At 47.4% G+C, this 15053-nt stretch overlaps 1 protein-coding gene across 1 annotated transcript; it reads right to left on the bottom strand.

The window, feature by feature from the left end:
• LOC110531387 (uncharacterized) lies at positions 1 to 4720 on the bottom strand. Its single transcript, XM_021614576.3, has 2 exons — positions 1727 to 4720; positions 1 to 1231 (listed from the first exon to the last, which is right to left on the bottom strand). Exons 1-2 carry the CDS (start codon positions 1890 to 1892, stop codon positions 63 to 65), a joined length of 1335 nt encoding a protein of 444 aa, XP_021470251.3. The 5' UTR covers positions 1893 to 4720; the 3' UTR covers positions 1 to 62.
• Positions 4721 to 15053: the final 10333 nt, after the last annotated feature.

Raw genomic sequence — 15053 nt, 5'->3', positions numbered from 1 at the left:
TTCAAATCCAAATCAAACTTTATTTACATACAATGTTTTATGACAATCTATGATACATTTATTCATCTGAGAGACACAGTATGAATGGTCTGGAGTTGCTCTCCTTTCGTAAGAGTGTTGTCCACATCCTGTCTTTTTATTCCCATCTTCTGACTGAAGATTTTATTTCTTCTGTCTGTTTTTCCCTCTTTGTGGATATTGTCCATATGCTTCAGCAGATGAGTCTTCTGAGTGAATCTTTTACCACAGACTGAGCAGCCATGTTGTTTCTCTCCTGTGTGAGTCAGTATGTGCAAATTCAGGTTTCCCTTCCGATTGAACATTTTTCCACAGTCTCTACAGCTAAATGGTTTCTCTCCTCTATGAATGCGTATATGTTTATTTAGGTGCTCCTTGCGATTAAAGCTTTTCCCACAGTCACCACAGCTAAATGGTTTCTCTCCTGTGTGAGTCTGTCTATGTTTAGTTAGGTGCTCCTTGCGATTGAAGTTTTTCCCACAGTCACCACAGGTAAACGGTTTCTCTCCTGTGTGAATATTCATGTGCCTGGATAGATGTCCTTTTTGTTTGAAGGCCTTTCCACAAAAGGGGCAGGTGCAGGGTTTACCACCATGACAGAGTCGGACATGGGCCTTCAGTTTACAGGTGGAGTTGTAGCATTCACTTAGGCTCTTCTTGGCGAGGGTCACATTCCTCTGCAGGTCAGCTTCCAGAGCTTTTCTGGACATGATGCTGGGCTTGGAACGGTGTTTCTCCATTGGTCGATTGAGATCCAAAGGTGGGCTGGGATCCAATAGTGGACTGTTGTAAAGTCTTACTGGGTCAATGCTTACAGCTGAGCTGTGGCTTGATGCATTGTTTTGATTATCTGGAGGGTCACAGTGAATGTTGAGACCCTTTAGGTGGGTCACGGTGCCAAAAGATGTGAGATGCATTGGTTTAGGTTCACTCTCTCTGTTCTCCACAGTCTGGGTTTGGGGAAGAGTCAAGAACCAAAGATGGTCCTCCTGATCACATTCACTTTTCACGGAAGTTGAAGGGAATATGGAGTCTTTGGTATGAATGAGCCCTTGAAGCTGCTCTTCCTCCTGACTGGTTCTCAGTTCCTCCTGTTCCTGTTTAATCTGTGTGGGCTCGGTGTCCTCCTGCTCCAGACTGGGGCTCCACTCCTGCTCACAGTGCTGCTGCTCAGGGGGAACCTCCTCTTCAGAGACAGAGAGCTGCAGGGAGTCTGGAGGGAAGGAGAGGAGGAGCAGAGGTTACCTATACAGCCTTTAGACAAGTAAACATTTAACTGTTAGTCTACACCTGTTGTTTACTAAGCATGTGGTATAACATTTGATTTGATGGTTGGGGTCCATTTGAATTTAAGCTTGTAAATTCAATATAAAAGTAAACTCAAATTCCAATCCAGTAACAAAAATCTGTATATTTTAAATGAGCTCTTAATACATGAAAAAGTTATTTATTTCTCAAGTTTGTCAATTCATTAATTATAAATTCAAATAACTTCCTGGTTTGTGACAAAGACTATGTTTTTACCCATGTATGGTAAACGTATATATATATATATATATATATATATATATATATATATATATATATATATATATATATATTTTTTTAAGTACAATTGTTGAAATGGTGATCACTGTTAGCCTAAACAGTGTGGAGTGTATTAATAGAGTAGAACTATAGCTAGCTATCAGTAGAGCTACATACGTACCTATTCCACATAGTTGTATCTCCGGTGTGATCCCCAGCAGTCTCCGTAGCCGATCATTCTCCTCCTGGTACTCCACTACCGTTTTCTCAACTGCCCCGAAAATCTCCACAGCAGCCGCCGTTAAACGCTCATTTAAAAACACACGTAACAACTGTAGTTTAGACATTTTCAGTCGACTGAGAGTTGGGTATTCAGCTACTATGGCTTCGTCAACGAAGGAAGAATGGCTGTCACAAACAAACCATACCCGCTGACAATGTCTTGTGCTGCGTTCATAACCTTCTTCTTTGCTGATGTTTATTGGCGGACTACACTCATAAAGTGTATTGCCGCCACCTACTGTACGGGAAATTTTTTAAAATACCACAAAAACAAAAAATGTTGTGGATGAACAAATCATACTAAATTACCAACAATAAATACATTAACACGAACCAAATTCACGCCACTACCCTGAATGTCAAACAAAAACGGTACTATTCAGATCCCTACACCTGGGAGGGGGGAACTTCTTAATTCAGTACGCCCTGTAATATTTTAGCTTTAAAGTCCTGGAGATCCAGAAATATATTTGCCACTTCACAATGACGTCTAGCTTCTTTGATTTATTGTATTAGTTTGACTCGTGCAATTTATCACTTTCGTTATGAACGCAACAAAGTCCACTTTCTTCACTATTAGTATGTCGGGATCCTTCTCCTGCATGGCATTCACTGCAGACTGTGGGCCATCCACAACCAGAACCAACTCTACTCACTCCTTCACTGCCTCCACATAGGAGACCTGCTGGATAGCCCTGATCCTAGCCACTGCGACCTCCCTCACCCATACAGGGCACTCCGGGAACTCGGGAACGTGATTCCCATCACAACAACATACTTCATCTGACTCAACTACTACACATTTATTCCGTCTACAAACACTTGCCACGTGTCCTAACTTTTTACAATTGTAACACTTCTGTCTCACCGCATATCTCACATACCCAAGTTTTACATAAATTGGGAGAACCGCTTCAGCAAACAACCAGTAAAACTGACAAATCAAATCAAATCAAATGTATTTATATAGCCCTTCGTACATCAGCTGATATCTCAAAGTGCTGTACAGAAACCCAGCCTAAAACCCCAAACAGCAAGCAATGCAGGTGTAGAAGCACGGTGGCTAGGAAAAACTCCCTAGAAAGGCCAAAACCTAGGAAGAAACCTAGAGAGAAACCAGGCTATGTGGGGTGGCCAGTCCTCTTCTTGCTGTGCCGGGTGGAGATTATAACAGAACATGGCCAAGATGTTCAAATGTTCATAAATGACCAGCATGGTCGAATAATAAGGCAGAACAGTTGAAACTGGAGCAGCAGCACAGTCAGGTGGACTGGGGACAGCAGGGAGTCATGTCAGGTAGTCCTGGGGCATGGTCCTAGGGCTCAGGTCAGTTGAAACTGGAGCAGCAGCACGGCCAGGTGGACTGGGGACAGCAAGGAGTCATCATGTCAGGTAGTCCTGGGGCATGGTCCTAGGGCTCAGGTCCTCCGAGAGAGAGAAAGAGAGAAGGAGAGAATTAGAGAACGCACACTTAGATTCACACAGGACACCGAATAGGACAGGAGAAGTACTCCAGATAACAAACTGACCCTAGCCCCCCGACACATAAACTACTGCAGCATAAATACTGGAGGCTGAGACAGGAGGGGTCAGGAGACACTGTGGCCCCATCCGAGGACAGGTTTTGCTCCTTCCTTCAGTCTATCATTCGATTCAATCGACGCGCGTCTCCCACTCCTGTGCCCTCAGTTATCAATGTTGCGTACTGTTCGTAAACCATGCATGGGATAATTTCTAAGCAAAGTGTGGGATTTATCAATTAGTACTTATACTTGAGAATGTGCGTAAATTTAAGCACACGCGTATTTAAGAACAATGCGTACGCACAGCACTTTGTGGGTGAAAAGTCAAACTGCTAATAAAATACCCTCCTTGAAATGGAGAGAGGATTGACATACTGGACCATATCGTAAACTATTGTTAAGGCTGTGTAAGGCAGGCGAAGTCAGGTGCAGGAGAGCAGAGTAGAGTAAACAGGCAGCACTTTTATTCCGGTCAAAAAAATAGGCACAACATGACATCTAAGTGCCCAAAAAATCACGGAACATGAAAACAAAAAGTATAGCGCGTGAACATACACCATTAACAATAAACAATTACACACAAAGACATGGAGGGGAAACAGAGGACTAAATACATGCAGTGTGATTATGGAATGAAAACCAGGTGTGTATGAAACAAGACAAAACAAATGGATATATGAGAAATGTCTGTCTACAAACAGGCTCTCAAAGTGTTTGATAGGAAGCCCAATAGCCAGCATCACTGTTACATCCTCAGGAAGCATGAGCTCCTGAGTTGGGAAAATCTTGTGCAATACACCGACGCATGTCTTGTATTCAAGATCCTAAATGGCCCGACTCCCCCCTCCACTCAGTATTTTTGTTAAACAGAAAACCCAAACTTATGGCAGCAGATCCACAAGGTCTGCCATGAGAGGTGACTGTATAGTTCCCTTAAGGAAAAGCACCTTTAGTAAATCCGCTTTCTCTGTGAGAGCTTCCCATGTCTGGAATACACTGCCATCAGACACACAGAACTATCACACTTTCACAAAATGTATGAATACATGGCTAAAGGTCTATCAGAGTTGTGATCATAATCCCTAGCTGTGTATTGCCGCTTTCCATGTTGTCTGTAGCTTGTGAGGTGTGGAAACACTTTTTTGCTTTTATGAATTTTGTCTTGCTGCTTTTTGTTCTATGTTGCTCTGTCTGTGTGCTACATCTTGCTTGTCCTATGTTGCTCTGTCTGTGTGCTATGTCTTGCTTGTCCTATGTTGCTCTGTCTGTATACTATGTCTTGCTTGTCCTATGTTGCTCTGCGTGTGCTCACTGCTCAATGATTGTCTATATTGTAATTGTTTTTAATAACCTGCCCAGGGACTGCGGTTGAAAATTAGCCGGCTGGCTAAAACCAGCACTTTTACTGAAACGTTGATTAATGTGCACTGTCCCTGTAAAAATAAAAATAAACTCAAACATTTACAGTTACACCAGAATTTATTGTCTTACATGTTTGACACAATCAACAAGTTCTTTCAATGATTGATTTATTTCTCTGTCCTTTGCGTCCATCTGCTGTTTGAGTCCAAAAATTGATGTGTTGATCTGTTGTTGTTTTGGGACTGCGTCAGTCAAAACATGCGGCGCAGCTGAAGCGCTCGACCAAAGAGGGCACCCTTCTGGTGGGCCTGGGAATGAGGCGTCAGAGGGCACCCTTCTGGTAGGCCTGGGAATGAGGGGTCAGAGGGCACCCTTCTGGTAGGCCTGGGTCAGAGGGGTCAGAGGACACCCTTCTGGTGGGCCTGGGAATGAGGGGTCAGAGGGCACCCTTCTGGTAGGCCTGGGAATGAGGGGTCAGAGGGCACCCTTCTGGTAGGCCTGGGAATGAGGGGTCAGAGGACACCCTTCTGGTAGGCCTGGGAATGAGGGGTCAGAGGACACCCTTCTGGTGGGCCTGGGAATGAGGGGTCAGATGGCACTTCTGGTAGGCCTGGGAATGAGGGGTCAGAGGGCACCCTTCTGGTAGGCCTGGGAATGAGGGGTCAGAGGGCACCCTTCTGGTAGGCCTGGGAATGAGGGGTCAGGCAAATCACCCACATCTGTGAAGATTTCATATTTTTTTTAAATACATTTTGTTACATTTATTTTGTCATATATTACATTTATTGTCAATATTTTTTTTTTAGATGTGGTCCATGTCTGAATATGGTTGCAAAAATAAAGCTTGACTTACCATCAGTTGGTGTGTCTGGTATTCCTTCAGGGTCTGGGAGAGGGTCCTCAATATCACCATCAGTTTGTGTGTCTGGTAGTCCTTCAGGGTCTGGGAGAGGGTCCTCAGTATCACCATCAGTTGGTGTGTCTGGTATTCCTTCAGGGTCTGGGAGAGGGTCCTCAGTGTCACCATCAGTTGGTGTGTCTGGTAGTCCTTCAGGGTCTGGGAGAGGATCCTCAATATCACTATCAGTTGGTGTGTCTGGTAGTCCTTCAGGGTCTGGGAGAGGGTCCTCAGTATCACCATCCGTTGGTGTGTCTGGTATTCCTTCAGGGTCTGGGAGAGGGTCCTCAGTATCACCATCAGTTGGTGTGTCTGGTATTCCTTCAGGGTCTGGGAGAGGGTCCTCAGTATCACCATCAGTTGGTGTGTCTGGTATTCCTTCAGGGTCTGGGAGAGGGTCCTCAGTATCACCATCAGTTGGTGTGTCTGGTATTCCTTCAGGGTCTGGGAGAGGGTCCTCAGAATCACCATCAGTTGGTGTGTCTGGTAGTCCTTCAGGGTCTGGGAGAGGGTCCTCAATATCACCATCAGTTGGTGTGTCTGGTATTCATTCAGGGTCTGGGAGAGGGTCCTCAGTATCACCAACATTTGGTGTGTCTGGTATTCATTCAGGGTCTGGGAGAGGGTCCTCAGTATCACCATCAGTTGGTGTGTCTGGTATTCCTTCAGGGTCTGGGAGAGGGTCCTCAGTGTCACCATCAGTTGGTGTGTCTGGTAGTCCTTCAGGGTCTGGGAGAGGATCCTCAGTATCACCATCAGTTAGTGTGTCTGGTATTCCTTCAGGGTCTGGGAGAGGGTCCTCAGTATCACCATCCGTTGGTGTGTCTGGTATTCCTTCAGGGTCTGGGAGAGGGTCCTCAGTATCACCATCAGTTGGTGTGTCTGGTATTCCTTCAGGGTCTGGGAGAGGGTCCTCAGTATCACCATCAGTTGGTGTGTCTGGTATTCCTTCAGGGTCTGGGAGAGGGTCCTCAGTATCACCATCAGTTGGTGTGTCTGGTATTCCTTCAGGATCTGGGAGAGGGTCCTCAGAATCACCATCAGTTGGTGTGTCTGGTAGTCCTTCAGGGTCTGGGAGAGGGTCCTCAATATCACCATCAGTTGATGTGTCTGGTATTCATTCAGGGTCTGGGAGAGGGTCCTCAGTGTCACCATCAGTTGGTGTGTCTGGTAGTCCTTCAGGGTCTGGGAGAGGGTCCTCAGTATCACCATCAGTTGGTGTGTCTGGTAGTCCTTCAGGGTCTGGGGGTCTCATCGCGCACCAGCGACTCCTGTGGCGGGCTGGGCGCAGTGTGCGCTAACCAAGGTGGCCAGGTGCACGGTGTTTCCTCCGACACATTGGTGCGGCTGGCTTCCGAGTTGGATGCGCGCTGTGTTAAGAAGCAGTGCGGCTTGGTTGGGTTGTGTATCGGAGGACGCATGACTTTCAACCTTCGTCTCTCCCGAGCCCGTACGGGAGTTGTAGTGATGAGACAAGATAGTAGCTACTACAACAATTGGATACCACGAAATTGGTGAGAAAAAGGGAGTAAAATTAAAAAATTAAAAAATTAAATAAATAAGTCAGAAAGCTGTACATAGACTACAGCTCAGCGTTCAACACCATAATTCCCTTCAAGCTCATCACTAAACTAAGGAACCTTGGACTGAACACCTCCCTCTGCAACTGGATCTTGACATCCTGACAGGCCGCCCCCAGGAGGTGAGGGTAGGCAATAACAAATCCGCCACACTGACCCTCAACATGGGGTGCCCTCAGGGGTGCGTGCTTAGTCCCCTCCTGTACTCCCGGCTCACCCATGACTGCATAGCCGCTCGCGACTCCAACACCATCATCAAGTCTGCCGATGACACGACGGTGACTGCCCTGATCACCAACGATGATGAGACTGCTTACATGGAGGTCAGAAACCTGGCAGTGTGGTACCAGGACAACAATCTTTCCCTCAACGTGATGAAGATAAAGGAGATGATCGTGGACTACAGGGAAGGAGGGCCGAACAGGTCCCCATTCACACCGACGGGTCGAGAATTTCAAGTTCCTCTGTGTCAACACCTATCATGATCCAAACACAAGAAGAGGGCATGACAACTCCTATATCCCCCTCAGGAGGCTGAAAATATTTGGCATGGGTCCTCAGATCCTCACAGTTCTACAGCTGCACCATTGAGAGCATCTTGACTGGCTGCATCACCACTTTAATGGCAACTGCTTGGCATACGAAGGCGCAAGGCAGAGGGTAAGACATACGGCCCAGTGCATCACTGGGGAAGAACTCTCTGCCATCCAGGACCTCTATACCAGGGGGTGTCAGAGTAAGGCCCTATAAATTGTCAAAGAATCCAGCCACCCAAATTGTCACGCCCTGACCATAGTTTACTTTGTATTTTCTATGTTTTGATTGGTCAGGGTGTGATCTGAGTGGGCATTCTATGTTACATGTCTAGTTTGTCTAGTTCTATGTTCGGCCTGATATGGTTCTCAATCAGAGGCAGGTGTTCGTCATTGTCTCTGATTGGGAACCATATTTAGGTAGGCTGGGTTTCACTGTGTGTTTGTGGGTGATTGTTCCTGTCTATGTGTTTTTCACCAGATAGGCTGTTTTAGGTTTTCGTTACGTTCATCACGTTCTTTATTTTGTAGTGTTTGCATTGATTCGTGTTTTACGTTTGTTCATTAAAACATGGATCGCAATCTACACGCTGCATTTTGGTCCGACTCTCCTTCACATACAGAAAACCGTTACAGAATCACCCACCACAAAAGGACCAAGCAGCGTGTCAACAGGCAGGAGCAGCGCGAGGAGATGCGCAATAAGGATTTCTGGACATGGGAGGAAATCCTCGACGGGAGAGGACCCTGGGCTAAACCAGGGGAGTGTAGCCGCACTAAGGTGCAGCGGGAGAAGAAACAACAGGAACAGCCCAAGGAGGAGTACAGTATGGAGTATACTTCTTGGGAGGAGATCGACAGGTGGGCGGCCGACCCAGGGAGAGTGCCGGAGCCCGCCTGGGATTCGCTGGAGCAGTGCGAGGAAGGTTATCGTAGAATGGAGGCGGTGAAAGCAGAGAGGCGCTGGTATGAGAAGGCAGCACGGCGACGCGGATGGAAGCCTGAGAGGCAGCCCCAAAAATGTCTTGGGGGGGGGCTAACAGGGAGTATGGCTATGCCAGGTAGGAGACCTGGGCAGACTCCCTGTGCTTACCGGGGGGCTAGAGAGACCGGACAGACACCGTGTTATGCAGTGGTGCGCACGGTGTCTCCAGTGCGGGTGCATAGCCCGGTGCGGTATATTCCAGCTCTGCGTGTCTGCCGGGCTAGATTGAGCGTCGAGCCTAATGCCATGAAGCCGGCTCTACGCAGCTGGTCCCCAGTGCGTCTCCTTGGGCCGGCTTACATGGCACCAGCCTTGCGCTCGGTGTCTCCGGTTCGCCTGCATAGCCCAGTGCGGGCTATTCCACCTCGCCGCACTGGCAGGGCGACCGTGAGCATTCAACCAGGTAAGGTTGGGCAGGCTCGGTGCTCAAGAGCTCCAGTGCGCCTGCACGGTCCGGTTTTTCCAGTACCACCTCCACACCCCAGCCCTCCGGTAGCAGCTCCCCGCACCAGGCTTACTGTGCGTGTCCTCGGCCCAGTACCACCAGTGCCAGCACCACGCATCAGGCCTACAGTGCGCCTCGCCTGTCCAGCGCTGTCGGAGCCCTCCTCCTCTCCAGCGTTGTCGGAGTCTCCCGCCTGTTTAGCGCTGTTAGAGCCTTCCTTCTCTACAGCGCTGCCGGAGTCTCCCGCCTGTTCAGAACTGCCAGTTTGCAAAGAGCTGCCAGTTAGCATAGAGCTGCCAGTCTGCAAGGAGCTGCCAGTCTGCAAGGAGCTGCCAGTCTGCAAGGAGCTGCCAGTCTGCAAGGAGCTGCCAGTCTGCATAGAGCTGCCAGTCTGCAAGGAGCTGCCAGTCTGCAAGGAGCCGCCAGAGCTGCCTGTCTGCAGGGAGCCGCCAGAGCTGCCTGTCTGCAGGATGCCGCCAAAGCTGCCAGTCTGCAAGGAGCCGCCAGAGCTGCCAGTCTGCAAGGAGCCGCCAGAGCTGCCAGTTAGCATGGAGCAGCCAGGGCCGCCAGTCAGTATGGAGCAGCCAGGGCCGCCAGTCAGCATGGAGCAGCCAGGGCCGCCAGTCAGCATGGAGCAGCCAGGGCCGCCAGTCAGCATGGAGCAGCCAGTCAGCATGGAGCAGCCAGAGCAGCCAGTCAGCATGGAGCAGCCAGAGCTGCCAGTCAGCATGGAGCAGCCAGTCAGCATGGAGCAGCCAGGGCCGCCAGTCAGCATGGAGCAGCCAGGGCCGCCAGTCAGCATGGAGCAGCCAGGGCCGCCAGTCAGCATGGAGCAGCCAGTCAGCATGGAGCAGCCGGAGCAGCCAGAGCAGCCAGTCAGCATGGAGCAGCCAGAGCTGCCAGTCAGCATGGAGCAGCCAGTCAGCATGGAGCAGCCAGAGCTGCCAGTCAGCATGGAGCAGCCAGTCAGCATGGAGCAGCCAGAGCTGCCAGTCGACCAGACTCTCCCAGATCTGCCAGTCGACCAGACTCTTCCAGATCTGCCAGTCGACCAGACTCTTCCAGATCTGCCAGTCGACCAGACTCTCCCAGATCTGCCAGTCGACCAGACTCTTCCAGATCTGCCAGTTGACCAGACTCTTCCAGATCTGCCAGTTGACCAGACTCTTCCAGATCTGCCAGTTGACCAGACTCTTCCAGATCTGCCAGTTGTCCAGACTCTTCCAGATCTGCCAGTCGTCCAGACTCTGCCAGTCGTCCAGACTCTTCCAGATCTGCCAGTCGTCCAGACTCTTCCAGATCTGCCAGTCGTCCAGACTCTTCCAGATCTGCCAGTCGTCCAGACTCTTCCAGATCTGCCAGTCGTCCAGACTCTTCCAGATCTGCCAGTCGTCCAGACTCTTCCAGATCTGCCAGTCGTCCAGACTCTTCCAGATCTGCCAGTCGACCAGACTCTTCCAGATCTGCCAGTCGACCAGACTCTTCCAGATCTGCCAGTCGACCAGACTCTTCCAGATCTGCCAGTCGACCAGACTCTTCCAGATCTGCCAGTCGACCAGACTCTTCCAGATCTGCCAGTCGTCCAGACTCTCTCAGATCTGCCAGTCGACCAGATTCTCCCAGATCCGCCAGTCGACCAGATTCTCCCAGATCCGCCAGTCGACCAGATTCTCCCAGATCCGCCAGTCGACCAGATTCTCCCAGATCCGCCAGTCGACCAGATTCTCCCAGATCCGCCAGTCGACCAGATTCTCCCAGATCCGCCAGTCGACCAGATTCTCCCAGATCCGCCAGTCGACCAGATTCTCCCAGATCCGCCAGTCGACCAGATTCTCCCAGATCCGCCAGTCGACCAGATTCTCCCAGATCCGCCAGTCGACCAGATTCTTCCAGATCTGCTAGTCGACCAGGATCTGCTGAAACCGCCAGCCAGCCAGGTTCTGGTAGTTTCTACTACCTGCCTGGGCTTCCTCTCAGTGCTGAGCTTCTTCTCAGTGCTGAGCTTCTTCTCAGTGCTGAGCTTCCTCTCAGTGCTGAGCTACCCATCTGTCCCGAGTTACCTCTGTCCCGAGCTGTCCCTCTGTCCCATGTTATCATTGTGGTGGGTAACCTATTTAGGGACGTTTAGGAGGGGGATTAAAACTGTCATGGAGTGGGGTCCACGTCCAGCGCCAGAGCCGCCACCGCGGACAGATGCCCACCCAGACCCTCCCCTATAGGTTCAGGTTTTGCGGCCGGAGTCCGCACCTTGGGGGGGGGGGGTACTGTCACGCCCTGACCATAGTTTACTTTGTATTTTCTATGTTTTGATTGGTCAGGGTGTGATCTGAGTGGGCATTCTATGTTACATGTCTAGTTTGTCTAGTTCTATGTTCGGCCTGATATGGTTCTCAATCAGAGGCAGGTGTTCGTCATTGTCTCTGATTGGGAACCATATTTAGGTAGCCTGGGTTTCACTGTGTGTTTGTGGGTGATTGTTCCTGTCTATGTGTTTTTCACCAGATAGGCTGTTTTAGGTTTTCGTTACGTTCATCACGTTCTTTATTTTGTAGTGTTTGCATTGATTCGTGTTTTACGTTTGTTCATTAAAACATGGATCGCAATCTACACGCTGCATTTTGGTCCGACTCTCCTTCACATACAGAAAACCGTTACACAAATGAAAAACAGATATATAATTTACATAAGTATTCACACCCCTGGGTCAATTCATGTTAGAATCACCCTTGGCAGCGATTACAGTTATGAGGCTTGGTAAGTCTCAGAACTTTGCACACAATATTTGCATATTATTATTTTTTATTCTTTAATAAGCTCTGTCAAGTTGGTTGTTCATCATTGCTAGACAGCCATTTAAGTCTTGCCATAGATTTTCAAGCCGATATAAGTCAAAAATGTAACTAGACCACTCAGGAAAATTCAATGTTGTCTGGTGAGCAACTCTAGTGTATATTTGGCCTTGTGTTTTAGGTTATTGTCCTGCTGAAAGGTGAATTTGTCTACCAGTGTCTGTTGGAAAGCAGGATGAAACATGTTTTCCTCTAGAACTTTCCCTGTGCATAGCTCTAAACATATAGTTTTGTATTCAGGACATGTTTAGCAATTTTTTACTTTAGTGAGTTATTGCAAACAGGATGCATGATTTGGAATATTTTTATTCTGTACAGGCTGACTTCTTTTCAACTCTGTCAATTAGGTTAGTATTGTGGATTAACTACAATGTTGTTGATCCATCCTCAGTTTCTTCCTTTTTCCTAACACAGCCATTACACTCTGTAGCGGTTTTAAAGTCACCATTGGCCTAATGGTGAAATCTCTGAGCGGTTTCCTTCCTCTCCGGCAACTGAGTTAGGAAGGACGCCTGTATCTTTGTAGTGACTGGGTGTATTGATACACCATCCAAATTGTAATTAATAACTGCACCATGCTCAAAGGGATATTCAATGTTAACTTTTTTTCTTATTTTTACCCATCTACCAATAGGTGCCCTTCTTTGCAAGGCATTGGGAAAACCTCCCTGGTCTTTGTGGTTGAATCTGTGTTTGAAATTCACTGCTCGACTGAGGGATCTTACAGATAATTGTATGTGTGGGGTACAGAGACGAGGTAGACATTAAAGAATCATATTAAACACCATTATTACTGCACAAAGGGAGTCCATGCAACTTATTATGTGACTTGTTAAGCACATTGTTACTCCTGAACTTATTTAGGTCTTTCCATAACAAAGGGGTTGAATACGTATTGATTGACTCAAGACATTTCAGCTTTTAATTTTTCATTGATTATTAAAAATGTCTAATAACATTATTCCACGTTTGACATTATGGGGTATTGAGTGTAGGCCAGTGACACAAAATCTCAGTTGAATCCATTTTAAATTCAGGAAGTAACAACAAAATGTGGAAAAAGTAAAGTAGTGCGAATACTTTCTGAAGGCACTATAGCTACCCACACTATCTGCATTAACTCTTTTTGAGTATGCACACACACACTGGACTCGACTCACACATACTTACACACACACACACGCAGCCAATGTTCCCTCTAAACATCCCCCGGGACTGCCACGTAGAACAAATGCCAAACCGATTAGAGACGCAAGAGATTTATCTTCACAGAGTTCGCCCCATTAGTTTGCACGATATAGATCAACGGTTTTTTCCCGTGATCGAAGCAACATTATTATAATCCCCTCTGAATCAGAGAGGTGCTGGGGGCTGCCATAATCGACATCCACGTCTTCGGCCCCCGGGGAACAGTGTGTCCCATCTTTGATTTAAGCTGGGACACAAGGCTGGTAGCCTAGTGGTTAGAGCGTTGGACTAGTAACCGAAAGGTTGCAAAATCGAATCCCTGAGCTGATAAGGTACAAAGCTGTCATTCTGCCCCTAACCCACTGTTTCTTGGTCATCATTGAAAAAAATAATTTGTTCTTAACTGACTTGCCTGGTTAAATAATAAAAACTATGTTTAAGGGTATATACCCACAGGGACTATGTTTAGCCACTGATTGGTTGGTAGTTGGTACTTCAGAAATTGTCTGCAGTCTTACATTACATTCAATTTATCTGGGGTAATGACATGGGGTGTTTACTGGCTCTTTAGTTTATACTGAGCACATGTGGTCTTAGTGAAATGTACAAGAAGCCTTGCTTCACTTCTGAAACCTAATGAATGCATGCCTGGATTATTTTTGGTCATCAGAGTGTATTTTATATGTCCCTCCCTTAGTTTAAAATGTAAAACAGTTTGTGGTCTCCATTTTTCTTTTTTTAACTAGGCAGGTCAGTTAAGAACAAATTCCTATTTTCAATGACGACCTTGTTCAGGGGCAGAACAACTTATTTTTTACCTTGTCAGCTCAGGGATCTTATCTTGCAACCTTTCGGCTACTAATCCAACACTCTAACCACTAGGCAGGTAGATCGGACACTACTAAAGGCTATGAGCTTTTTTGGTATTTTTTCAACTGTACTGGCTTACATTTAATATGTCTCAAAGTCAAGTTTGATTTGACCGTTTGATTGACTGAACACAAAGGTGTTGTACCCTGAAAACTAGAGCTGCAGCATGCCCTCCGCCTAAGGGTCCTAGATGGACCTTCATTAGGCTTTAAACCCACTGTTAAGCGTTTGCCTGGCTACACATCCACATGGCTCTGGCCAACTGATGTTTCTTCTCCACGTTGAGCCTGGATTTGCCAATCTCCCCAACATTCTGATTGGTCATAGAAACCGAAGGGTTGGGCTAGAGCCGGACTACGTGATGACATCATTAACTTTGGTAACTCTGATTGGTTAGACTTGTTAGAGAAGATCCAATCGCTGATTAATTTGTTTTGTACAACGCCCCTCATTTTAAAGCAATTGACAGAGCAGAGGAATTCAATTCAAGGTGAGTCGTTTGGCAAGCCTAACATGTCTCTTTATATCACACCAGGGTCTACTAAATCACAACGAGATCTACTTTTTTTTCACCACGATAAACCGTTTCAATCTGTCTCTGACAGCATCAACCTCACAGACTTATTAAAGACAGAATCCACATTAGGGGAAACAGGGCCACTGTTCACCTCAGCGCCATTGTTATAGCGTTTTTTGTTTTGTTGACTAAATGTAAATGAGCAGCGTGGTAAAAACAAATTGCAGTACATCAGTGGATGGCTCATAATAAATAGCTGGAACTGATTCCGCTCCAGCCATTACGAGTCCATCCTCCCCAATTAAGGTGCCACCAACCTCCCGTGCAGGACATATTCTTCTGTTCTATCGAAGCGTGCAGTGATGTCAGAGGGAGAGAAAAAACTGTGTTCGTTGTTTGCTGTAAACTTCTTTGTTGGTATAATATCTCAAACAAAAGTGGCAGTTTCACCATTAAGGATTCTAGCTTTAAAGAAT

This window comes from Oncorhynchus mykiss, chromosome 9 (assembly GCF_057628025.1).
Source record: "Oncorhynchus mykiss isolate SJ-2025 chromosome 9, ASM5762802v1, whole genome shotgun sequence".
NCBI classification, from domain to species: domain Eukaryota; kingdom Metazoa; phylum Chordata; class Actinopteri; order Salmoniformes; family Salmonidae; genus Oncorhynchus; species Oncorhynchus mykiss.
This window is presented reverse-complemented; position numbering and strand designations above follow the sequence as displayed.